This window comes from Rana temporaria, chromosome 9 (assembly GCF_905171775.1).
Source record: "Rana temporaria chromosome 9, aRanTem1.1, whole genome shotgun sequence".
Taxonomy (NCBI): domain Eukaryota; kingdom Metazoa; phylum Chordata; class Amphibia; order Anura; family Ranidae; genus Rana; species Rana temporaria.
This window is the reverse complement of record NC_053497.1, coordinates 116,557,376-116,585,105: the sequence shown is the minus strand read 5'-3', so window position 1 is coordinate 116,585,105 and position 27,730 is coordinate 116,557,376. Positions and strand designations below refer to the sequence as shown.

Here is a 27,730-nt window from a genome sequence, read left to right as displayed (position 1 = left end):
TGCCAAAATTTACTGTATATTTTTAAATCACACACTTATTGGTTTTTATATTCATTTGTATTAAACATTTACATGTGTACTTTGTTATTCTATGTGATTGTAATTCCTTGGGCTTGGCTGCGTTGCCTCTCCCCCCCCCCACTCCATTAAGTGGGCGTCCCCGCAAACAAACTAAAAAATACTGTAAATAAACCCCCATCAATTGCAGCCTTACTGTGCCCATCATATGCAGCCACTTGTGCCCCACCATATGCAGCCACATGTGCCCCACCATATTCAGCCACGTGTGCCCCACCATATTCAGCCACGTGTGCCCCACCATATGCAGCCACGTGTGCCCCATCATATGCAGCCACTGTGGCCCCTGCTGCTTACTGTCTGACCGGCTCTTACCCATCTTAGTGGCTGGTCAGGATGGTGAGCTTTGGCTCCTGTGTCCTTTATACTTCCCCCTCCTCTGTTGTTCCATTTTTATAGGTGTCCAATCAGAGCGCCTCTGCCTTTAGCCAATCAAGTAATGGGCATTAGACCTGAACTACCCGATTGGCGGAGAGGTGGTTCAGTGTTAGAAAAGCAAATAATAATTTGCTTTTCCAACACATCTGGATGAACTGTGGGTGCAATGCTCTGTGCTCGCAGTCCATCTTTTTCTAAGCCTATTAGAGCCTATGGCTCTAATCAGGTGCTTAAAAAAAAACAGCCCGCCGCTGGAATTAAGGCGCCCCTCGTCTGAAAAGGGGCCAGAAGCCTGAACAGGGGGTGGCAGCGGCAGCCACGGATAGATTCATGCTATGCTATGCATGAATCTATTCATTAGTCGTAGAGGGGCTAGCTGGAGAGAGGGGGTGGGGTCTGTGTGCCCTTAATGGATGGACCACCACTGATCAGACCCATGTAATTTAGTTGCAGATTTTGTCCAGGTCTGACAAGCAGCAGGTCTGCACCACCAGGGGCATTGCTGAAGCCATGTGTATGCTGGGGACAGATCTATGCAGCATGGACTGGAGCCATAGGAAGTGCTCTTAAAATCCTCATCAGCTCTGTGCAAGCTACACAGGTATGACTGACAGGAGGTGGGCAGACAGGAGCCAGCAACTATGGTACATCCTTCAAACTCCTCCTTGTCTACATGCCACACAAGCTTGGCAAGTGGCAGTAACATTTGCACTGCAAAACCAGCTCACTTACATTATTTAGGAGGAGGATGCACCAGTGCTTGCAGGCGGGTGGGTTGGCCTGCCTGGGAGTTCCCCTAGTCGTTCTCTCTCTCATCGAGTCAACAGAGCCCGGGCAGGAAGGATGCCACGGAGGAAGGTATGCATAGCATTATGGTCCGACTTAGGCAGCTGTACTGAGTGCAGCCGGTGTGGACAATCACCGTCTTCTTTAGGGGGGCGCCAGTCCCTGCACCCCCCGCACAGTCCGCCCCATGTCATAAGGCCACTGACAAAAGCTGCCAGCCACCAGACTATTTTGCAGCAAAAGCCGAGAAGATGGGGGGAGCTTTTTTGGCACCCCCCGCAAAGTGCCGCCCTAGGTCTGGGTCTTGTCAGCCTAGGCGAAGACACAGCATACCGCTCGACACCTCAATGACAGGTAGGGTATACATCACACAACAGCATCAGCAAATTTTGACTGTTCTGTTGAATGGTTGTAATTCATTTCTAAGGTGGTTATTCCAATGGATGGAGTTGGACAGATCAGATAATATATTTAAAATGGGTTATTTTTCCTGAGGGAACAGGACAGATCAGAAAATAAATACCAGAGCCTAACATCGAGGCTGGGTTTGCATAACGTGCAAGTGAGACCAGCTCTCAATGGAGCCGGTTCACACATGTTCGGGTGGCCATGGTGCAAATTCCAAAAGGGTCCTGTGCGTTTATGAACGGGAACACACCGGACCCCAGGCTGAAAACCACGGCCACACATATGTGAACATGGGTTCAGTGTTGTAAAAAGAGTAAGGAAACATGTGCCAAGCATTCTAATCTACCATCTGTTTTAATAAAGGGCATATAGAACTGTACAAATTAATATGTTTGGCAGTTCAGCATGTCTCCATGATTTATTTTGCTGAGAAATCACTTTGAAAAACTCCTTCCTAGCATGTCTGCCAGTGGCCATCTTGAGAAAGGCAGATGATTCAATTAACATTTACTTCCTGGAATCCATCTGCCCATGGGTCAGGCATGCAGGCAGGAGGTGTGCTTAGCTGAGAAACCCCCTCCTTTAATCCTAAAAGACTTCTGGGATGTAAGACATAATTTGCCTAGACCTGAAAGCCAGAAAGTAACTGAAGAAAAAAAGTTTAAAACAAGGAAATATGATATAATTTCCTATCCAATTACTAATACTAGCAGCATAGGGTTTAAATAAAAGGTAATGTTGATTGAAAAAGTGAAGTTTTGCTTTAAGCTGGTTATAACGAAAATAACTTTAACCACTTCCATACAGGGCACTTATACACACTCCCGCCCAGACCAATTTTTAGCTTTCAGCGCTGTTGCACTTTGAATGACAATTGCGCGGCCATGCTACACTGTACCCAAACTACATTTTTATCATTTTGTACCCACAAATAGAGCTTTCTTTTGGTGGTATTTGATCACCTCTGGGATATTTATTTTCTGCGAAAAAAATAAAAAAATGACCGAAAATTTAGAAAAAATAAGTTTTTTTTGTTTGTTATAAAACATTGTAAATAAGTACGTTTTCTCCTTCACTGATGGGCACTAATGGTACTGCACTGACGGGCACTGATAAGGGGGCACTGATGGGCACCAATGAGGTGGCACTGATGTGGTGGCATTGATGGGCACTAATATGCGGCACTGATGGGCAGCACGGATAGGCGGCATGGATAGGCTTGGATAGGCAACACGGATGGGCATGGATAGGTGGCACAGATGGGCACATATAGGTGGCACGGACGGGCACGGATAGGCGGCATGGATGGGTACTGATAGGCGGCATGGATGGGCACTGATAGGTGGCACGGGTGGGCATAGATGGGCACTATTGTATGTGTTGTACTAATGGATGCCAATCAGTGCCAAACAATGCCTGCCAATCAGTGATGCCCATTGTGGGCACTGATTGGCATCCATTGCGGCACTAATTGGCATCCATTTTTTGTGTCCTCCTCATCCCTGGTGATCTAGGGTGGCATCCTTTTTTTTTTTTATCCCTGGTGGTCTATATGGCCATCCCTGGTGGTCCAGTGGGCATCCCTGGTGGTCCAGTGGGCATCCTCGGGGGGGGGGGGGCTGTGCTAATAATCGATCAGCACAAACCCCCCCCTGTCACAGGGGCAGCCGATCGGCTCTCCTCTACTCGCGTCTGACAGACACGAGTGAGGAAAAGCCGATTACCGGCTTTTCCTATTTACATCGTGATCAGACGTGATTGGACACGGCTGATCACGTGGTAAAGAGTCTCCGTGAGAGACTCTTTACCTTGATCTGTGTTGCGGGGTGTCAGACTGACACCCTGCAACAACGATCGCCGCGATGCACGTCCCCGGGGGCGCGCAGCGGCTCAGAATCCTGAGGACGTCATATTATGTCCAGTCAGGATTCTACAACCACTTTGCCGACGTCAATATGTCATTGGCGGGCGGCAAGTGGTTAAAAGACAATAATTTCCCCGATTTACAATTAAGTACAAAACTACAACACTTCAACTGGATCAATAAACATACATGGCACTAGTTCAGTTGCACAGTGAATATGCAGCTCCAATCACTTTGTAAAGACTATCCGATACATTTAATGCTAAAGTTCTTGTTTTTTTTACTTTGAGAGATTTTTCAATAAATAAATCTGTACCCCCCCCCCCCCCCCTAAACTCCACGCTCTGTATTTTAATATTTAGACCACTTCACCTACTAACCATTTCCAAATCAGGGCAGAGACATGCAATGTAATAATGTTGCAAATGTCGAAAGGAACAATACCACTGGCTCCACCAAGGAATGTGTGTGACGTGAGATAGGTGACCAGTATGCCATCTTTCAACACTATCAAGCCTGATATATTTCCATGTGGGTCCATCAGAAACAGCTCCAGTTTGAGCAATGCATTTAAAAAAAAAAAAAAATAATACATTTATACAAAAATAAGAAGTTTAAGAGCATGTGGACAGTGATCCCTTAACTGAAACTGTTCCAAACAGGTGTGTGGGTTTGTCAGTGCCATGAACACAAAGCTTTATTTCAACAGAATGGGGTTAATTTATTAAACTGGAGAGCAGAAAATCTGTGCAGCTGTACATGGTAGCCAATCAGCTTCTAATTTCAGCTTGTTCAATTAACCACTTCAGCCCCAGAAGGATTTACCCCCTTAATGACCAGGGCATTTTTCTGCGATACAGCACTGTGTTACTTTGACAATTGCATGGACATGCAACGCTGTACCCAAACAAAATGTATGTATTTGTTCCCACAAATAGGGCTTTATTTTGGTGGTATTCGATCACCTCTGCCGCTTTTATTTTTTACACTATAAAACTAAAAAAAAAATTGGAAAAAAATAACAATATTTTTTACTTTCTGCTATAAAAGACTGGAACTGGTTAAGCTTTAACAATAAAACCTGGAAGAGCAGGAGCTGCACCAGATTTTGTGCTCTCCTGTTTTAATAAATCAACCCCAATATGTCTGCATGTCTCAATTCCTTCACAAATTAAAAAGTTTATTCCTCATTTAAGGATATTGGTTGGGGTCATGCAAATCATTGTCTTGTTGGTCCTAAAGCCCTTCTGCAAAAAAAGCCATGTTTTTCATACACTGCACTAATGAGTGAGAAAGCACAGTGGAGGCTGCCCTGCTCTCTGGGAATAGGAAATGCTAATACAGTCTGAGTGCTTTGGTAACCATCCACAGCAAACTTTACAAACAGATATTATCTTCAAAGCCTTAGAGTTCAAAGTAAGAATCAACAGCCCCTCGGTCAGCCTGCATGCATTTTGAGGGGCAGCATAGTTGGGATGGTTGAGACCTGAAAAATTATTCATAGCGCTTAAAAAGCCAACATTTGCAGCTGCAGTTTACTAGCCATTTAGCAACAAACATGGTATATTTCCTGAAGTATTTTAAAACACAAAATTTACTAAAATGATGGGTTCCAGAGATGAAAATAATGCACCTAGGAGTCAGTGTTTAAGCCTTTAGCCACATGTGAAAAAAGAGGATTATGGGAAAGAATGCAAAGGAAACGGCTGTGCTGTGAAATGGACTTACAGTAAAGGAGATTATTATTATTATTTAAGGTACTTGTATAGTGCCGTAAATCTTCGCAACACTTTACATTATTATATATATATATATATATATATATATATATATAGTACATTCACATTGGTCTCTACCCTCAGGGAGCTTACAATCTATCTATTGGAGATATCAGATTATAACGATAGTTGAATGTGGATCGACGCCCCCTCCCTCTCTGTTTTATTTTATCAGTTATACACAATCAAGCATGTAGGAAATGCTAGCACATACTGGAAGTACCCTGCATTAAATAATTACTGGTAAAGTACAGACTGAAGCCAGCCATAGATGGATCAAAATTCAGCCGGTTCAGCAGGGATCATCTGAATTTCAATCCATGTATGGATGGGCTGGCTGTACAAAAGTCAATCTACCAATCAACTTCTTTACAACCAGCCTGTCGGGATTTTCCAAATCGATTAGTGGCACCAGCTCCTACAAATCCTCAGTTGAATCAGACTTTACTGGTACCAGAGAAGAATGACCACACAGATAATAAAATATGATGTTTATTACAAATTCCTAAAGTGGTACATAAAAACATAGAACAGTCTATGCAAACTCACTCTTCTCTGGTGTCAGCATACAAACCATTGACCCACCTCTTTAACAATCCAGATTTCCCTCCGGGAAGGAATAACTTGGCATTTAAATGGTGGTTGGATAAGGGACTGTACCGAATCCGACACCTTTTCACAGCTGCGGGTCCTATCACCCTTACCCACTGTATCAAAAAGCTTGACCTACCCACTTCTGAAATATTTAGGTTTGGACACATTTCTCATTTCTTGCACACAATCTGGTTGGATAAGCCCCTTCCCCCTTGGTTCACTGATTATGAGCTATGGTGTGGTCAGGCCATGGACCAGAAGGGGGGGATCTCGATGGTCTATTTGTCACTTGTCTCTACCACTACTAAGTCATCCTACATGCAATCCTGGGAATCTGGATTTCAATTTCAGTGGGACCTGGGGGTCTGGCAGATGGCAAGCTTCAACTCCTTCAAAGACATCTTGAACACTACTTTAATGGAAGCAGGTCTAAAAGTTATATCCAGATGGTATTATACTCCCTCTAGATTAGCCTCCATTTTCCCTACAGCTGATCCTCTGTTTCAGAGGATGCCAGCTTATAGGCACGATGTCCCACATCTGGTGGGAGTGCCCCAGAATACGACCCTTCTGGAAAAAATATTCAATATGATTGACAGGCTTGTGGAATGCCAGATTCCCAGAACCCCAATGGTCGCCCTTCTCAACGCCTATGTCCCTAAAATATCTAAGGCCTTCCGCCGGCTAATCCACTTCATTTTTCTAGGGGCTAAACTCACGGTGGCAAAAGCCTGGAAAACTCTGAAACTCTCCTTCCCAGCGGTAAACAGGAAGGTCTCTTGGATAATGGCGCAGGAGAAGCTCTCCAGCATACTACTGGATTTAGTATGAGTAAATTTGAATTAATCTGGGAATCTTGGGCTAATTTTGTAGGTACCCCACTGAACTCCAACACTCTCTCAGCTTAATCTTGGATGTGCGCCCAGTCTGATGTTCCTATCTTTCTTTTTCTCCCCCTATCTCTTCCCTTTACTCTGGCTTTTATCCCCTCCTTTCCTCTCTGTCCCTCCCTTTCTACCCCCTCCTTATTGTTAAGACAGTCTACAGGCAAGAGCGACAGGTTGCCTTATATTATCTCTCCATTACAGAGTATTGTTTTTGTTTTGTTTTTTCTCTTTCTTCTCTTTTAAGGATAATATTCACCATGGCGAGATTTTTCGCCCTCCTAGACAGGGTTGGTAGGGTTGGGTGCTGGGGACTCCTTTCCCGGTACAGTTAATTCCCATATGGGGGAACATTACAGCTTTCAATTCAATAGCTGTGTTCCCCGCCGCGCGCGTCATATACAGCCCCTTCCCCTTGTCTGGGAAACTTTGATAGACAGATCACCCATCAAATCCTGGGATGGGTGATCTGTCTATCAAAGTGCCTGGACAAGGGGGAGGGGCTGTATATGACGCCCGCGGCGGAGAACACAGCTATTGAATTGAAAGCTGTATTGTTCCCCGCGCTCTTAACAACCAGACGGCGGTGGTGCGACAGAAGCTGCAGCGGCGACTCTCCCCTTCTCTCCTTGCTCGCCCCCCCTGCTCCCAGGCAGCCCACACTGGCCAGCCCTCAAAATTTACTTGTAAAATGCGAGCTGGCGAGTGTAAATTTTAAGGGCTGGCCTAGCAGATTAAACCACTAGTAAGAGGAACATCACATAACCACTCAAGTGCAAGTACCCACAGTCAAAGCTCTATCCAATATGTGGGGGTGTAATATACCAGTCATGTTCCTCTAGCCATAGTCCAAATTAGCCATATGCAGCTAAAAACCATGTTAGGAGACAACCTATAAGTTTGGCATATATCCAGTGTTTACTCCAGGGAGGTTCTGCACTTACGGCTTTCTACTAGGCCCCCTAAAGATTCTACAAAGACCTATTGATTCTGCCAGTAAAGTCCACCCAATGCAGCTTCCTGTGATGCTCTTGAATTCAGAGCAGAGAACCACTTTCATGCAGGGTGTTGTTGCCAGTATTGTTGCTGCTGATTCACAAGCATGTAGCTAATCAACTAGGGCCTGGCCACAATTAGTCTTACCCACTGAATGAATGAATGAATGAATGAATGAATAACTTATATAGCGCGGCACATGCGAACTAAATCGCCTCTGGGCGCTTGTTGTTCCTGTCTCCTTTGATATCAAAAGAGATGAGTTTTGATCTTTCTCCTGAATGCTAAATGGTTTTCCTCCAACCGCTTTCTACATTGGCGTTACTGTCTCGGTTTCTGAAGCACTCCCACTGTGAGCTGCAGGGGGAGCATGTGAAACACAAATAAGGCCCCTTTCACACGAGTGGAATGATCTGGTCCACCTTTAAAATTTTTAAGGCGGACCGATCAATTCATTCTTCCCTATAGAGTAGCAGGTGTACATGGACATGTGTCTGTTGACGCCTGCCTACATCCAATATGATCTGATCTGCTAAAAACCGATCGTCTAGCGGATCAAATGGCAGTCTGGTGTAAACCGGTAGGAGATCAGTTTACATTTGACATCCCATAGAGGAGAGTGGGCCAAGTCTGTGTGCACACTGCATAAGCAGAGCAGACACGGACCAGCCACTCGCCTGCTCAGCGGAGATCGACTGCAAAGCTGGCCGAGTCTGCCCCATGTGAAAGGGGCTTAAAGCGGTAGTTCACCCCCCCCCCCGACACATTTTACCATCGAGACAGGCATTGTAGCGCGAGCTACAGTATGCCTGTCCCGATTTTTTTAACCCCGGACTCACCTTGTAATCCGACATCGTAGATTTCGGCTCCCGCGGGGAATGGGCGTGCCTATGGAGAGGGAGGATGATTGACGGCCGGCCCTGGCACGTCACTCTCCCCGAAGACAGCCGGAGTAGGTCTCGGCTCTTCACGGCGCCTGCGCACAGGCTATGCGCACGCGTCGTGAAGACCAAGCCTATTTCGGCTATTTCCGGAGAAGCGTGACGCGCCAGAGCCGGCCGTCAATCATCCTCCGTCTCCATAGGCACGCCCATTCCCCGGTATCTTCGATCTACGACTACAAGGTGAGTACGGGTGTAAAAAATTCGGGACAGGCATACTGTAGCTCGCGCTACAATGCCTGATTTTAAGGTAAAAGAAAAAAAATATATTTTTTTTGGTCGATAGGGTGAACCCCCGCTTTAAAGGTCGATTTGACTAGAAGGGTAAAGAACGTTTTATGTTTACTTTATCACACAGTAACTGTATGTGGTGCTTGTATGGATTGTCATAAAGTCTTTAGTTGTATTCTAAAGGAATGCACTTTTCCTTTTTTGTACCTTTACCCAGACCTGAACTAACCCACTCCCTCCACAGATGGATATATACCTTGATCTGCCAGATGCGGATTCCAGCGAATGTTTACATCCAGTGCCGCAAGTCTTATTCTTGTGGCTGCAGCTACGCATTACAGCCCTATTGACTTCTTTAGAGCTGTGTCCCAGAGTCAGAGACGAACAGAGGCAGCAGGAGACAGCCCCAAAGAGGTCTATGGGAGCCATAATGCGCAGGAACAGCCAAAGTGTAAACAATCTCAAGAGGCCACCGCCGTCAGATTAAGTAAGTATGCATCTGTTGAGGGGGAGGGTGGGTTAGTTTAGGTCAGGGGAAAAAGGATAAGTGCACTATATCTTAACAACTGTAGTTCTTAACATTTAAATATCAAGTAATGCAATGTGCACATTTTGTCTTAAATCTGACTTGGGTATTCCCACTTTGGTGCAGGCGACACAGTCTGCAATGGCTAGAGAGGTCCAAAACATACAAGGCATGAGTTCTTAAACTGGATCTTAACTTGGTGGATGCACTGGGCATCACTGCTATTTTACCCACCTGTTGCAATGTAAAACAACAATTGTTTTTCTTTGTTTATTTATTCATTTTTTTACATTATTTTGGTCCATTCCACCCCTCAACCACCTAATTGAGAATGACATTTCCTCTGCTTTGAAGCCTCCTGGAATAGGCACATCAAATATCCCAGGATGCTTTGCATTCCATTCACTGCAGCTGGAGGGCAGACCCAACAGCACATCATAAACCTGAACCAGGAAAAGGCAGCCAGTTCCCACATGACATTGGGAATGAAGATGATGGTGTGGGACAGGGCAGGGGTGTGGCGTAACACAACAAGACAGCACTGGATTCACTGGCCAGGTAAGTATGTAAATTATGCATAACACCAATTTAAAAAAAAAGAGGAAAAAGAAAAAAACAGATGAGAGTAAAGTTATAAGCACCTGGGCATACAATAGGTTAGATAGTCATATTGTATGCCAAAGACTGCATGTAAAAAAAGTAAAATGCAGACATAGCTATCAATGGGGTTTTCTTGTGGCTGAACTGCATGTCTTGCCTGGAATTTCTTAAAAAACATAAAATGGAGTCACATGTATGCTTTTCTCCAAGTGGAACCAATCGACACCAAGCACAGCTGAGCATTATCCGCGTATTATGAGAAATTACAATTCAGGCAGCAGGAAGTGTAGAATCAGCACATTCTCTATCCATCGGGAGGCATTTCCCCAACCCCTGTGTTTTGTCTTAACGTCTTAGCCAAAAATGCACTGCAAGACAGATTTACATTACCCGGGACTAGGGTGTAGCCTAAAATATTCCTATTTATAGACCAGCAGAAAATTGGCCTTAACTATCAGCTGAATGCTCATGAAGGAAGAGACACTTCCACAGTAAATAATAGCTCTGGTTTTACTAAACAATACAATGATGAGAACCTAGAAAAATCACTTAAAGCGGAGTTCCAGCCACAATTTCACTTTTTAAATATAAATACCCCTGTAATACACAAGCTTAATGTATTCTAGTAAAGTTAGTCTGTAAACTAAGGTCCGTTTTGTTAGGTTGTTACAGCATTTAGACACTTTATAAAATAGAAATTGACTGGGGCCATCTTAAGTGTGGGCATCATGAAGCCAGACTGTATGACTTCCTGGATTTCAGCCTTGCAGATCTCGCACATGCTCAGTGCTGCACAAGCAGTGTAATAGGTTTCAGATCAGGTTTCAGCACCTGTACTGTCCAAGTCACATGATTCTTCGAGACTGGGGAGTGCACAGACTCCTGGAAAGTTACACCCACTATATTCCCAGGAGTCTGTGCGGTGTAGGTTTGGAAGCTTAAGCACCTACTGTAGGTGCAGGAAGTAGGAAGATTAACTATTCTGCCTAGCAACAACACTTTGAAGGCATCTAAAAAAAAAATAAAAAAATTCTTAAAGGACTAATGACATTTTTTTAAAACTACTGATGTAATGTTATATTTATGGGTGGAACTCCACTTTAAAATTAAAATGCAATTCCAAGCCCTACAGGTTAAGCCAATCACAGAATAGATAATTTTAAACCATAAATTATGAAATTGAGTTAAAACCAGAAAGTTTGTTTAATTACTTTGTTCTAAATTTTGGATAAACCACAGCTTCCAGATTAAGCAGGGTTTTAACAGTGCCTGTGAATGGAGGCAGACAAGATGTACAGAAGGTGGTTCCTGGAACACTGGAGTACCTGGCTTTTTCCAAGTATAGATTTGTGCAGTTTGGAATAAGAGGCATCCAACAGGCAGGGTGTCTGCTTTAAACTCCATTAAAGCCTAGTTGACGTGAGCATACTTCTAACACTATTACTCAGTTCTAACTTTTTTTTTGTTTGTTTTACAAAAGACCAGCTAATAAATTATCCATACTCTTTAAAAACTGTCTCTATGCCAGCACATTGTACTGAGAGTACAAAGGTAGAACAAGGGAGAACTCTTTTTTCGGACCTTCTCATACGACTAAAAAGGTAAATTTCTGTACATGTACCCAGCATCATGACACACTCAGAAATGTTTTATTTATGTAATGGGTTTGCACGGAAAGGAGTTAAAAGTTTGTAAACGTATTTTTTACATACAAGCAAGCTAGCAGAGTTCTTCAAATTTCTATGGCTTACAGAGCAAAGTAATGATTCAAGAAATATTACTTAAAATAAATACATGTATCCTAGACACAAATTAAAATGGTCATAAACAGGAGAAGATGTCAGCTGCATTTTGTCAAAGCAAAGTCCGCCAAAATGAGCGTTATGTAACTGCCAGCATGGAGAGGAACAAGCAAAAATCTTATGTTGGGTCCTATTCTAACTTTGCTTCTTATATTCAAGAGTCTCAGAAATCGCACAAGCCCAGTTTCCGCACATATGTTTTTGGTATATCTTTCCATAGAAAGCTAATCAAATTTTCAGACTAAACAAATTGAATTTAAAGATTTTTTTTTTGCAAACGTCTTAAGCTTTCTGTTTTAAATGATTTGCTATGGCATACAGTGATGAAAATAAGTATTTGAACACCCTGCTATTTTGCAAGTTCTCCCACTTGGAAATCATGGAGGGGTCTGAAATTGTTATCGTAGGTGCATGTCCACTGTGAGAGACATAATCAAAAAAAAAAATCCAGAAATCACAATGTATGATTTTTTTTAACTATTTATTTGTATGATACAGCTGCAAATAAGTATTTGAACACCTGAGAAAATCAATGTTAATATTTGGTACAGTAGCCTTTGTTTGCAATTACAGAGGTCAAACGTTTCTTGTAGTTTTTCACCAGGTTTGCACACACTGGAGGAGGGATTTTGGCCCACTCCTCCACACAGATCTTCTCTAGATCAGTCAGGTTTCTGGGCTGTCGCTGAGAAACACAGAGTTTGAGCTCCCTCCAAAGATTCTCTATTGGGTTTAGGTCTGGAGACTGGCTAGGCCACGCCAGAACCTTGATATGCTTCTTACAGAGCCACTCCTTGGTTATCCTGGCTGTGTGCTTCGGGTCATTGTCATGTTGGAAGACCCAGCCTCGACCCATCTTCAAAACTCTAACTGAGGGAAGGAGGTTGTTGCCCAAAATCTCGCAATACATGGCCCCGGTCATCCTCTCCTTAATACAGTGCAGTCGCCCTGTCCCATGTGCAGAAAAACACCCCCAAAGCATGATGCTACCACCCCCATGCTTCACAGTAGGGATGGTGTTCTTGGGATGGTACTCATCATTCTTCTTCCTCCAAACACGGTTAGTGGAATTATGACCAAAAAGTTCTATTTTGGTCTCATCTGACCACATGACTTTCTCCCATGACTCCTCTGGATCATCCAAATGGTCATTGGCAAACTTAAGACGGATATACACTAAAAAACCGCGCTAACACAACACTACAAATATAGGCAGCGGCTAGCGTGTGATGACAAGAAAAATAAACAATATAAAAAGCCGCGCCAAATAACAAAAAATGAATATAATAGTTCAACAGTCCACAGGTAGTGTAAGTAATAGTGGATATTGGATTGATTCTCCAGCAGAAACAAAAACACTGTATTGATCAGAGGCTGATTTGCATGTAAAGATGTTGATTTTTCAATGCACCAGGTGACATGCATACACTGTGTGAGATCCCACCACCGGAATTATGTATCAGCTTACCAGATAGCAAGCCTTTGGTGCAGTTGGCTATAACCCAGCCACGGCCTTTAAATCCCCCGGGCTCAGATTTCCAATCAAAAAGACAGCTGAGGTTTGGAGTTGGTGTGTAATTCCGATTTAGGACACTCCACAATTCATCAGCAACCACAGTATACCGATAAGCGTAACCCAATCCGGTTCACATGTAGACAGGAGAATAGAAAGGGACGCAATAGCGTGATATCGTAGGTATACAAATTTATTTAAGAAAGTAATGTACTTACACTTAGGCAGTATAAACACAGCATTAAACAGATAAAACAAGCCGGCCGGCTTACGGAGCCCTCCTCCTAGGCGTGGTGACGTCACTGACGCTGCCTCCAGACGCGTTTCGTCCTATTGGACATTCCAATAGGACGAAACGCGTCTGGAGGCAGCGGCCGGCTTGTTTTATCTGTTTAATGCTGTGTTTATACTGCCTAAGTGTAAGTACATTACTTTCTTAAATAAATTTGTATACCTACGATATCACGCTATTGCGTCCCTTTCTATTCTCCTGTCTACATGTGAACCGGATTGGGTTACGCTTATCGGTATACTGTGGTTGCTGATGAATTGTGGAGTGTCCTAAATCGGAATTACACACCAACTCCAAACCTCAGCTGTCTTTTTGATTGGAAATCTGAGCCCGGGGGATTTAAAGGCCGTGGCTGGGTTATAGCCAACTGCACCAAAGGCTTGCTATCTGGTAAGCTGATACATAATTCCGGTGGTGGGATCTCACACAGTGTATGCATGTCACCTGGTGCATTGAAAAATCAACATCTTTACATGCAAATCAGCCTCTGATCAATACAGTGTTTTTGTTTCTGCTGGAGAATCAATCCAATATCCACTATTACTTACACTACCTGTGGACTGTTGAACTATTATATTCATTTTTTGTTATTTGGCGCGGCTTTTTATATTGTTTAAACTTAAGACGGGCCTTGACATGTGCTGGTTTAAGCAGGGGAACCTTCCGTGCCATGCATGATTTCAAACCATGACGTCTTAGTGTATTACCAACAGTAACCTTGGAAACGGTGGTCCCAGCTCTTTTAAGGTCATTGACCAGCTCTTCCCGTGTAGTCCTGGGCTGATTTCTCACCTTTCTTAGGATCATTGAGACCCCACGAGGTGAGATTTTGCATGGAGCCCCAGTCCCAGGGAGATTGACAGTCATGTTTAGCTTCTAACATTTTCTAATGATTGCTCCAACAGTGGACCTTTATTCACCAAGCTGCTTGGCAATTTCTCAGTAGCCCTTTCCAGCCTTGTGGAGGTGTACAATTTTGTCTCTAGTGTCTTTGGACAGCTCTTTGGTCTTGGCCATGTTAGTAGTTGGATTCTTACTGATTGTATGGGGTGGACAGGTGTCTTTATGCAGCTAATGACCTCAAACAGGTGCATCTAATTTAGGATAATACATGGAGTGGAGGTGGACATTTTAAAGGCAGACTAACAGGTCTTTGAGGGTCAGAATTCTAGCTGATAGACAGGTGTTCAAATACTTATTTGCAGCTGTATCATACAAATAAATAGTTAAAAAGTCTTAAATTGTGATTTCTGGATTTTTTTGGGGGGATTATGTCTCTCACAGTGGACATGCACCTACGATGACAATTTCAGACCCCTCCATGATTTCCAAGTGGGAGAACTTGCAAAATAGCAGGGTGTTCAAATACTTATTTTCCTCACTGTACGTGGCCAATGTATAACAGGGATATATTGGGATTTCTGAAAACATGGTGAGATCAGAGCACTGCTTGAAATAAGTATTTGGCAAGGAAAAGGAGAAGCAAGAATACTGAAGAACTATTGCTTAGGTAGCCAAAAATGTACCATCATTGTGGTAAACTTTGGTTAGCATTGTACAGAATACATAAAGGGAAAGAGCTGGTGGCGTCAAAAAAACGTCAATGGTAGTTCTTGAATCATTTTGTAATTTTGTTTCGACATAGATTTGTACACACATGGCCAGCCCGACTCCCCTTTCAATATGTGAACAATTTAGGTTTTACAGTCTCCATTTCATACCAAAAAACAAACAAAAATATATTGAGATATTTATCTTAGTTGAGGCTAATCGCATAAAATAACAATGTTGGGGTCTGTGTATTAAAAAAAAAAAAAAAATGCTTTGCGCGAGATATACTAAACTGTCTAAATTTTTAGGTTCACCTGGTCTCCAGAATCCTGCAGATTTTTTCAGAGGTTTTGATTGGTTGTACTGAACACCACACTAATGTCAGAAAATGCATTGGTGACTTGACAGAAGAGGATAAGAGCTGCAGAACCTATTGGATATTTTCTATCTGCCCAGTATAAAATGAACTAGGGGTTATTCAGATTTTGGTTGTCCGTACCAGAAGCAAACCACATGTTCTCATTGATGAAAAGCGAAAAAATAAAACATATTCCCGAACCTAAACATAAACTAACAATAAACTCCCCCATTACATTTTTTGCCAAGCAAAACACTCACTGGGGTTGATTTACTAAAACCGGAGAGTGCAAAATCTGGTGCAGTTGTGCATGGTAGCAAATCCGCTTTTAACTTCAGCTTATTCAATTAAGATTTGACAATAAAAAACGATTTTAGTAAATCTCCCCCACTGTGTATCAATTGATTGCTAGATATACAGTCCATCTGGAAAGTATTCACAGCGCTTCACTTTTATCCACATTTTGTTATGTTAGAGCCTTATTCCAAAATTAATTAAATTCATGATCTTCCTCAAAATTCTACAAATACCCCATAATGAAAACGTGAAAGAAGTTTGTTTGAAATCTTTGCAAATATATTATACAATAAAAAACGAAAAATAAAAAATTCACATGTACATAAGTATTCACAGCCTTTGCTCAACACTTTGTTGAAGCACCTTTGGCACCAATTACAGCCTTAAGTCTTTTTGAGTATGATGCTACAAGCTCGGCACACTTTATTTTTGGCAGTTTCTCCCATTCTTTTTTGCCCTTTTTTACTCAAGCTCCATCAGGTTGAAAGGGGAGTGTCGGTGCACAGCCATTTTCAGATCTCTCCACAGATGTTCAATCGGGTTCAAGTCGGGGTTCTGGCTGGGCCACTCGAACATTCACAGAGTTGTCCCGTAGCCACTCTTTTAGTTATCTTTGCAGTGTGCTTCGGGTCCTTGTCCTGTTGGAAGATGAACCTTCACCCTAGTCTGCGGTCCAGAGCGCTCTGTAGCAGGTTTTGATCAAGAATGTCTCTGTGCATTGCTGCATTCATCTTTCCCTCGATCCTGACTAGTCTCCCAGTTCATGCCACTGGATACCATCCCCAAAGCATGGTGTTGCCACCGTCATGCTTCACTGAAGGGGTGGTATTGGCCAGGTGATGAGCGGTGCCTAGTTTTGCCCAGACCTATTGCTTACCATTAAGGCCAAAGAGTTCAATCTTTTCTCATCAAACAAGAGAATTGTGTTTCTCATGGTCAGAGTTCTTCAGGTGCCTTTTGGCAAACTCCAGGTGGGCTTTCATGTTCCTTTTACTGAAGAGTGTCTTCCTGATTGGTGGAATGCTGTAGAGATGGTTGTTCTTCTGGAAGGTTCTGCTCTCTCCAAAGAGAAACACTGGGGCTTTGTCAGAGTGACTATCAGGTTATTGGTCACCTCCACGACTAAGGCCCCCCCGATCGCTCAGTTTGGCCGAGAAAGGATCGCGCAGTCCCTCTGTTCTACCTAATGTGCATGCTCCTAAATGTGTCAAGGCTTAGTGACCTCATCTGGGACGATTCTGTGTTCCAATGCGAGATCCAGCCCTCGCTTTGGAGGGTGTCTTCCTGATTGGGGGAATGCTGTAGAGATGGTTGTTCTTCTGGAAGGTTCTGCTCTCTCCAAAGAGAAACACTGGGGCTTTGTCAGAGTGACCATCAGGTTATTGGTCACCTCCACGACTAAGGCCCCCCCAATCGCTCAGTTTGGCCGAGAAAGGATCGCGCAGTCCCCCTGTTCTACCTAATGTGCATGCTCCTAAATGTGTCATGGCTTAGTGACCTCATCTGGGTCGATTCTGTGTTCCAATGCGAGATCCAGCCCTCGCTTTGAGCTCTTTCTCCTAACCACCATCCAGCTGGCTGGAACAGCCTCTGCAAGTGGATTACTACAGCGCAGGCTTGTGAAGCCCCTGATGTCCCTTGGATTCCCCTTTTTCTGTGACATGCCCATTTTTAACAACCCCATGTGAGTTTTATATTTTATGTGTTACTAAATCATCATACATTCTAGGCTGAGAGGCGCCTGTGTTTCGCTTTTAGCTTTGCATGTATTGGAGGCAGCTTCCACTCCCCCCCTTCAAGGCTAGCCCTGAATTTGTGGACTTGTTTCAAGACAGCAGAGGAGATGAAGAGGTAGAGTTGAATAGGAGGGAGACAAGTCTTTGTATGGTATGCTGGTAGGAAAACTTGATAAAACATTTCTAGGGAAATGGGGCTTTACAATTGTAAAGAAGAGATGTGACATCACATTACAGCTACTGTAAGTGAGCACTGTAGGGAACAGAGCAACTAACTGAATTATTAAGAGAGGTGTGAGCATTAACAGGTCTAGCCAGTCACATTCATATGTAGTAGGTGAGGTTGAAAAAAAGAAAGTCCATCAAGTCCAACCTATGTGTGTGATTATATGTCAGAATTACATTGTATATCCCTGTAGGTTTCAGCGGTTCAGGTGCTTATCTAATCGTTTTCTGAAACCTCCGCTGAAACCACCACCTGTGGAAGGGAATTCCACATCCGTGTCGCTCTTACAGTAAATGAGTAAATGTGTCTTATTAAACTCCCCTTCCGCAAAAACGTTTTATCCCTATTGTGGGGTCACCAGTATGAGTGAGTGAGTGAGCAACTTGTATAGCGCTACATATGCGAACTGAATCGCCTCAAAGCGCTTGGTATCCATTTCCTACTATTTTTTGCCTTCAAGTTTTTTTCTGAAGGCCTGGTGATTCCCTTCAGTTCGGAAGCTGGTTGGTAAAGTGTTCTATAGTCTAGGTCCTTGGACTGCAAATCTAGTATGGTAGCGGGAGAATTATAGCTTTATCCCTGGAGTTAATCCCTTTTTAATGCATGCCAAAATTATGTTTGCTTTGTTAGCAGCAGCTTGGCATTGCATGCCACTGCTGAGCCTATCTACTAGGACCCCCAGGTCCTTTTCCATCCTAGATTCCCCCAGAGGTTCACACCCTAGCGAGTAGATTGCATTCATATTTTTGCATTCCTACCTACCCCACTCACACCTTCACCCGGTAATATCACATCTTTTTATCCCTTAATGGACAACTTACCTCACGGTCACATTATCTTCCTCCCACCTACCTCCACCCCCTGGTTGCTGTGGGTTGATAACGTGCAACTTAACCACCTCACAGCGGATCTCTCACACCTGCTAACAGTACATGCCTCTCAGGCCACAACACCTCTTACCCACAGACTATTCCTCCCCATTAGAGATGGGCTCGGGCATGTATCCTAGTGGCAACTCATCTGCTCGATTCTACCAGGAAGCCAACACTGCACATCACTAATCAAATGCAGTAAACCATTTCCCAGTCCGCGGCTGCACAGACTGGGAAATGTCTCACTGCCTGTGATTATCAGGCAGCATTGGGTAGATGGGTTAGGACTAAGATCCTGAACACGCCCGAGTCCATCTATACTCCCCATTAATGTAATGCTGCCTCTATTTTATTTCACCTGCACAATGCATTCCGCTCTGACAATTTGGAATGGCCACATATTTGCTATTAAAATTATTATTAGAAGTTTAACGTTAAACAGCGTTCAAAGACAAAATATTTTTTTTCTTTAGATTTGAATAGAGGGGGGAAATGTTAGCACTAAAACCTGACAGAGGGCCTGTCTTGTCACTGGCACAGAACATGAGGGGAAATCCAAAATTCTACAGTTGTCACAGGAACAGGAGGTGTCTCTGGGTCAGAAAATTACCCCAAAATACAGACAGGGGTTTTAACTCGTCCCTACTTCATCTAAACCCCCAAAAATGTTTTTGCTAGGGATACACAGTTTGTTTCCTATGTTGTGAAACTTAAAAAAAAATCAAATCCAACTATGCTGTGCCCAATCTTTTGCATACAACCACAATCTAGCTATGAGAAAAAAGCCAAATAAAACTCACGGCCCAGGTTTTGGACAGCCGGAAAATGGGAGCACTCTGCAATGCGGACACCACTGCCATCAATGAATGGAGGTTGTTCAGGTCTAGAAGTTTCTGCAAAGAGAGAAAATATCATACTAGAAGTTTTCCATTATCATTAGAAATGCTGCCTTCTCTTTTTACTTATCAACATTTTCACAAAATGTAGGATCAATATAACATGAAAATCTTCTATGTAGAAAGGGTGAACTCAGCAGAGGTATTTTTCCTTGGGCATCAAATTCTGTAGATCTAGAGCCTCCAGTGTTGGACACACACCACTGTTTATACCATGCATAAAAGGCACACAGGTATAATAAAGAGATGAAATTGTTTTGTGTCATTAGAATGGGGATGATGTGTGACCTAAGCAAATTATGACTCTTTAACCATTCTTCATGGCTGAAGTGGTAGTTGCATCATCAATTTAGTAAGTCTGTATCCTCCTCTCCCTTTCCTAGTTCTGTAGGGGACTGTTTAGGCTCTGTGCACTGTCCACACCTCCACCCTTAGTCAATTGTTAGCCTCCAATACCATCTTTACATGCTGACAACATCCAAATCTATCTCTCTACTCCTCTAGTTTCCTTGCACAACACTAGTTTACTAACTGACATATCAGTATGGATGTTACACCACGTTTTCAAACTCAAGCCTTCCAAACTGGAGCTCATAATTGTTCCTTAACCCTATATCACTTTCCTTTTTAATCAATATCAACAGCCCAACTATCAGTTCTACCCCCCACAATCCTGGACTCTGACCTCTCCTTTTAGCCCCACATCATATTACCTATACTAATCCCCCGCCCCGCCCCTCCCCTCATTTTCCCTCCCCTGCCCTCATTTCCCCTCCCCTCATTTTCCCTCCCCTTAACTACTGCAACTACCTTCTTATTGTCTTATCCAGGGCACACAGGATATCCCCCTTCACTCCATCATGAATGCCAGACTCATTCACCTTACCAAACATCCAACGTCCACTGCCCCTCTCTTCCAATCTCTCTACTGGCGTTTGCTCATCCAATGAATAAAAATCAGAATACCAACAACATAAAAATACACCCACAACTGTGTCCCAAGCTACATCACCAACCCTTGTGTGAAAAGAGCACCCAAACAAGCCTCTACATTCCTCCTAAGAGTTCTAGAAATTCTCTCGACTCCTCATCACTTCCACCCATCCTCACCTCAAGGACATCTCCAGAGCCTCTCCTATCCTCTGGAATTCCCAATTCCAACCTCTCTGGCCATTTTCTATGTGGTCTGCTTTCAGGCAATCCCTGAAAATGTATCTTCAGGGAAGCCTATTGTCAGGAAAAGTTCCATCCGCTGGTGCTATTTATTTCCTGGCTCGCAGTGCTGCGTCTCACCAGCAGGTGTCTCCTGACAGTTCCAAACTGTCAGGAGAACTACTTCCTGCTGGTGTTATATCACCCTTGGGACGCAGTACTAGTTTCCACCAGCGTATGGACCCCGGCAGTATAGAGCATACGGTCCTTCCTGCGCTCAGGTGTGACCTGAACGTAATTACCACACTTTTATATACCTGGCGTGTGCAAGCATACCTCGCCCTGATATCTTTCTACTATCTTGATCCTGAGCCTGCTAACCGGACCCTGAGTTTGCTACCCGACCCGATCTAACCTGATCCCGATCCCAAGCCCATCCTGGACCTGTCCTCCCTGTTTACCTTGGATCCTGTTTACTTGTATTCCTGCCCCGCAGCCTGTCCATCCATCCTCTCCCTGCTCAGTTGTGTTCCCATCCTTACCCATCTGCTGACTTCCCCTGGTGTATGATCTCGGCCTGGCTTTGTTTACGATTACGGTATCTCCCCTTGATTTGTATATACTACTTGCTGTTAATTGCGCACTGGTTGTTGCACATGTTTGTCACCTTGTAAATAAAAAGCTTTTATTTCACTTACATACATGTTTGGTCTCCTCTGTGTAGTCACACAGTCTGGTCTGCCAGCTTCTCTGACACCTATTCTGAATTTCTGCCTCTACCTGAAATTTAAACATTTTACTTTCTCCATCAACTCATTCCCTTACAATTTCAACCTTTTGTATTGCTTGCCCCTCCCTTTTAGATGTAATTAACTGGACCCTTCTAACCTTCTTGAACTTGATTGTAACTGCAGTGTCTCTCTATTTGAAGTGCTGCATAAGCTCAACATAAAAACTGAACAATAATAAAATTCAGCCATTTCTACAGTCTCCTTTCTCACTGACTGGATGAACAAGATTTTGCTATCATACCTGCAAGTGACATTCTCCAGTGACCCTGTGTTATACAGACTTTGAAGAAAGAGCAGACCAGAAGTCCACAGCTGCCCTAAAAAACAGCTTTTTGCAGAATTGCTGGGCAAAGGGTCATCTCTGAAAACATAGATTACAGCAGCAGAATGCCATTGCAGGCTTTTCTTCTGTCTATAAGGAATATGATGCTATAGTAGTCACCAGTCAGTAAAACTGGACTGAAGATTGGAAAAAAGATGTCTGATCTGACAAATCTCAATTTCATCTGTGAAATGTTAATGCAGGGTCAGAAACTGGTGCAAGAAGTATGGCTATACCTGAGTTGTGCTGATGTAATGTTAAATGGAAGGTTTAAGTTAAGTTTGATTCTAAACCACTGAGCCTCTGAAAAGCGGTCATATTGCTTTTCAGAAGCGTTTGACAGGCGTTTGACAAGCGGAGGTGATGCGAGGGGGTGTGTGTTAAAAAAAGTTGCAAAACCACAGTGTTACAAACTCAGATCTTATTTTCTATCTTTGACTCTTACTTCCTGTCCCTGTGATTTCAGTATAAGAATTAGAGGGAAAAGATGTTACAGAACAGGAGGCACTGACACAAACTTTGTTATATGTTCCAACCCTTCCCACTATACTAAATATTTTTTGTTTAGTTCTGTGCCCCAGGTGGCGAGACTTTTCATCAGAAAAAGTGAGGGGGAAACTCCCTAAAAGAACAGAGACTTGAATTAAAACCTTAAAAGAGGCTCTAACTCGCCCCCACACAATAAAAAGATTCAGCTAAAGTAGATTTATACCACACCTTACCAAATATTGTCAATACATTGTATATGCTTTACAAAAGACCTAACACTATAACATGGTCCTCGACTTCAATAGGCCAAACTATGTTTTCCTCCTGCAGAGCGTTGTCTACGTTCACTCCTCAATAAACAGTATTGTATAAAACTATTTATTTAATTTTCTAAAAAGTAATATAAAACTGCTAGTGCAGGACAGAAACGCTTGGATGCTTATGCATTATGTTTCCATTTGTAAACAGTTTCAGTTTTTTCAAAAAGTAAATGAAAAATGGAAAAGAATGTTTATCGTCTCACAAGCCAAACTTCAATAACATTGAACTCTGATTTACAGCAGGCAGTAATTCCACGTTCGAACAACCGACTCCTTATGGCTTCCGTGTATTAATCTGTGTCAGTGGGCTTGTGAAACAGTTAGCGATCAGGGTAAAATTCTATAATCAGTGTTGGCTCTTCATGTAAAATAGAAGCACAGGATTAACGAGTACTCTGATTAAACTGTACAGGATTATTTACGAGCAGCCATGTTTATTTATTTGTGGCAAGTATCCACTGTGGAGTAACTCCAACATTATGTTTTCAGTAACAGAGGATTATGAGAAGGAAGGCAAAGGCAGTAGCCATCTTGATTCAGCAAGTTTATGTTACCGCAGGGCAGTCCTGATTGCGACTATCTGCTCTTCTGAAAACGTGTACATTTATTTCGGACTCTGTGTTGGCCCTTGTTTGGAAAACAACTGGAGAGAAGAACTATATAATGTAAGTCTAACTGCAAAATATACATCTATTTGGGAAAATGTGCAATAGTCAGAAAAAGTACAAAAAGAAGCTCACAGCTTCTCACTTGAAAGTACTGTGTGCACATTGCTAGCAATCTCACCTTGGCTATCTTGATGAAATGGCTCAGTATCTCGGCTCTTATCTTTAGAGTCTGTGTTGTTAGAATTTCCCGCACAACCCAAAAAGTGACCTGAAAGGAAGGACAAAGACATGTCAAGTCTTTTCATTTCCAATAATTTGGATTAGTTATATTCAAAGATTAAACACATGTGATACAAAAAAACTGTTACAGAAATGTTGATACAAAGCCGGTCCCATATAAAAGAATAATAGCAAAAAGAAAGAAATATATGTACATAACTTTGCCAAAGTTCAATAAAGAAATCTATCAGACCAAGGATTCCAGGTGATCTATATGTTAGCATTGGCACCGTATTCATACCAAATTCGAGAATTGAAATCTCTGTAGGGGTCACATATAGTGGGGCATGTAGTCCCCACAATCTCAGGCCATCATCCCATGTGTACTCCTTTGCGCATTGTACTAACGGAGTAGGCGTTAAGCAAGTTCTTTTCATTAATCCCTTTTTCACAAAGGCTTGCTTCAACTTGTATAAAAGTAGTTGTAACAGCAAGCTTTTGCAAAGCATTTGAAAAGCTTTCAGCAGGTTTGTTGGATTCTTTACAGAATAAACTCAGCTTTTGTAACATGTATCTTACTTTGGGGGAAGGGGCTTGGCCCACACAGTCACATTATTTTCCAGTGTGCTTAGAATAAAATGAACTACCAATTCATGGTACCTGTCCTCTTTAACTGCAGTTATACGGCGGCAGGTCGGCTCTGCTGGGCGAGATCACGTAGCTATACGTCATCTCTCCCAGCAGCCAATAGGGGGGGCGCGCACGCGCGCCCTCTGCTCGTCCCTGATCCCGGCGCGCGTGCCCGGCGGGCGCGATCGCCGCTGGTCACCCGCGGTCGCTCGCTACAGAGCGAGAACCGGGAGCTGTGTGTGTAAACACACAGCTCCCGGTCCCGTCAGGGGAGAAATGCCTGACCGTCTGTTCATACAATGTATGAACAGCGATCAGTCATTTCCCCCAGTCAGTCCACCCCCCCCCCCTTCAGTTAGAACACACACAGGGAACATACTTAACGCCTTCCTCGCCCCCTAGTGTTAATCCCTTCCCTGCTAGTGGCATTTTTATAGTAATCAATGGATTTTTATAGCACCGATCGCTATAAAAATGCCAATGGTCCAAAAAATGTGTCAAAAGTGTCCGCCATAATGTCGCAGTACCGGAAAAAATCCCTGATCGCCACCATTACTAGTAAAAAAAAAAAAATATTAAGAAAAATGCCATAAAACTATCCCCTATTTTGTAAACGCTATAACTTTTGCGCAAACCAATCAATAAACGCTTATTGCGATTTTTTTTTTAATGAAAAATATGTAGAAGAATACCTATCGGCCTAAACTGAGGAAAAAAAACTTTTTTTTTATATATTTTTGGGAGATATTTATTATAGCAAAAAGTAAAAAATATTATTTTTTTTCAAAATTGTCACTCCATTTTTGTTTATAGCGCAAAAACTAAAAACCGCAGAGGTGATCAAATACCACCAAAATAAATCTCTATTTGTGGGGGGAAAAAAGGACGCCAATTGTGTTTGGGATCCATGTCGCACAACCGCGCAATTGTCAGTTAAAGCGACACAGTGCCGAATCGCAAAAAGTGGCCTGGTCTTTGACCAGCAATATGGTACGGGGGTTAAGTGGTTAAAGTAGTGTGGAAGCCTGCTATCAGCTCATTTGCACTAATAGTCAGAACTCTCATTAAAATCTGTATTTGATTGCACTAAAGAGCTTTAAATGGTTCTAAAGCAAAAAAGTTTTTTTATCTTAATGTGTACTATGCATCATCAAAACACTAGACCAGCAACATTGAAGGCACGGATCTCTAGTGAAATTGATGACTTACGAATATGAAGTATTTCAGTCAGATCACAAGTTTCTAGTGTATGTAAAGGCTGCGTTCTCACGGAAAAAAATATTGCAAACGTATATACCAGGTCAAAAACATAAATGCCGCTCAGTACGCAAAATGTTTTTTTTTAAATGAAAAAAATGTATCTGCTTAGAAACAAAATATAACAAAATGAATAGCTTTGATTAACACAGAAAACAAAATATTGCAATTAGTGGTAAACGGGACATGCGGTCTACTTAATCCTCTTAACCCTGGAAAAGGAATTAACTACCAAACCAAACACTCATCTTTCAACACGGCTTCAAGTTTGGAATAATTATTGAAAAACAAGACAACGTGTAACCATGGCAATGTGGCATATTGTGGGACAGAAAAGTAGTATTTTTGGGTACAAAAACAAAACACAGTAACATTTATTAATATTTGCCTTGTTTTTTTCTGTCTGTGCTTTACAAACACCAGCGGCCTTGTTTCCCATTAATAGCGAAGTTCATTTTTTCCAGACTGTGAAAAAATGAGCTCAGATAGGCGATAGTCAGCCAAGCATGGACTGAAGTGTGCAGTCCCTGCTGCTTATGCAGATCTCTGTGGCTGGAGGGGCCTACTCTGGGGCTCTGTTATATAATGGTGATCTTTTTATGACCCTAACGTAACGAAGAAGCAGATACTTTCCATATTGTCATTTCCAGGATTTCTTTGGCACCATGGTAAAATATTTTTATTTGCCCAAAGGAGAGGGAGGAGAACATGCAGTAAATCCCCCCCCCCCCCCGCCCAAAAAAAAAAAAAATGCTGGACTTGTGGAAAACAATAGCAACTGCCTGAGAACTTCCAACCCAACCAATTGGCTCTTGATAAAATATATTTTTGTTGGTATCTGCTGCCACAGACACAACAAAATTGGAGGTCTTTGTTGCCACAGATGTAACAACATATCAGACACAACACTTAAAAGTGTAACTCCAGCTAAAGTTTTTTTCTACTTCTGGATCGAGTGAAGAAGGGTTAAAACCTCTGCTGGGTTTGTAATTTATGTCTGTGAACAGAAAGTGAGGGGAAATCTCTGTACTTGCTAATTTTTTTTTATTTTTATATATTTTTTGATAATAAAGTGGCAACAGGTTAACCACTTCAGCCCCATAAGAATGTACCCCCTTCCTGACCAGAGCACCTTTTGCGATATGGCACTGCGTCGCCTTAACTGACAATTGCGCAGTTGTGCGAAGTTTCACCCAAACAAAATTGTCGTCTTTTTTTTATTCCACAAATAGAGCTTTTCTTTTGGTGGTATTTCATGACCTCTGTTTTTATTTTTTGCGTTATAAACAAAAAAAGAGCGACAATTCGGGGGAAAAAAAGCAATATTTTTTGACTTTTTGCTATAATACATATCCCCCAAAAAATGTATAAAATAAAAAAATAAAATTCTTCAGGTTTAGGCCGATATGTATTTCTTCTATATATTTTTGGTAACAAAAAATGCAATAAGCGTATATTAATTGGTTTGCGCAAAATTTATAGGGTCTAACAAAATAGGGAACAGATTTATGCAATTTTTATTATTTTTTTTATTATTAGTAATGGCGGCGATCTGTGATCTGAGCAAGCGGAGGTTCACGGGGCGGATCATCACAGATCTGTCCCGTGTGAAAGGGCCCTAAGGGGTTAATTTACTAAAGGCAAATAGACTGTGCACTTTGCAAAATGCAGTGGCACACTGCAAATACAGTAAATGAGGTAAAGCTTCAATTTGCAAGACAACACTCAATCACATACAAGGAAAGAAAAAAAAAAAATTGGCTTACACATGATTGGATGATGGAATTCAGCAGAGCTTCTTCTCATTAAGGCTGGGTTCACACTGCTGAAGGCCGCGGATCGCAGCAGGGGTCCGGTGCATCCCTGTTCCCCCGTATCAGGGGTGAATCGCCCTCAAACGGAGCCAAAGACACACAGTACTCCTGTGCAAGCCGCTCCGGAGATATGTGAACCGGCTCCATAGCGAGTCGGTCACAACCTCCTGTCATGCGATTTTATGTCATTACTGAGCTTTGCAGAGTGTAACTTCAGCTCTCTGCCCTCTTTTTTTGAACTGTCAGACAAGCTTATAAATTCAGCACTTTGAACAGATATAGAGAAGAGAAGACGTTAGCGGCGCATGCGCTCTGAAGGTGCGTCGGATGCTGCAAGGAAATCAGAGCTCCATGCTGGAAAGAGGACTCCTGCCCGCATGGGCGGGAGTGATGTCATCGCGACTCCGGACACTCACATCGCCGGAGCCGCAAACCAGGAAGAAATGCCGAGGAAACATGTCAGCTCCCTCAGCGGTGACCGGGACGCGGTACGGGTGCTTCGTTCTAAGATAAGTATTTCA

The 27,730-nt window shown here is 42.7% G+C and overlaps 1 protein-coding gene across 5 annotated transcripts in view; it reads right to left on the bottom strand.

The window, feature by feature from the left end:
* Window positions 1–27,730, bottom strand: part of RALGPS1 (Ral GEF with PH domain and SH3 binding motif 1) — a 765,778-nt gene that overhangs the window by 454,331 nt on the left and 283,717 nt on the right. For all 5 annotated transcript variants that reach the window (XM_040324221.1, XM_040324220.1, XM_040324222.1 and 2 more), the window contains exons 7-8: window positions 23,468–23,557; window positions 19,512–19,604 (exon numbers count right to left, since the gene is read on the bottom strand). In XM_040324221.1, the coding sequence (XP_040180155.1) occupies window positions 19,512–19,604; window positions 23,468–23,557 (183 nt within the window). The remainder of the gene's footprint in view (window positions 1–19,511; window positions 19,605–23,467; window positions 23,558–27,730) is intronic.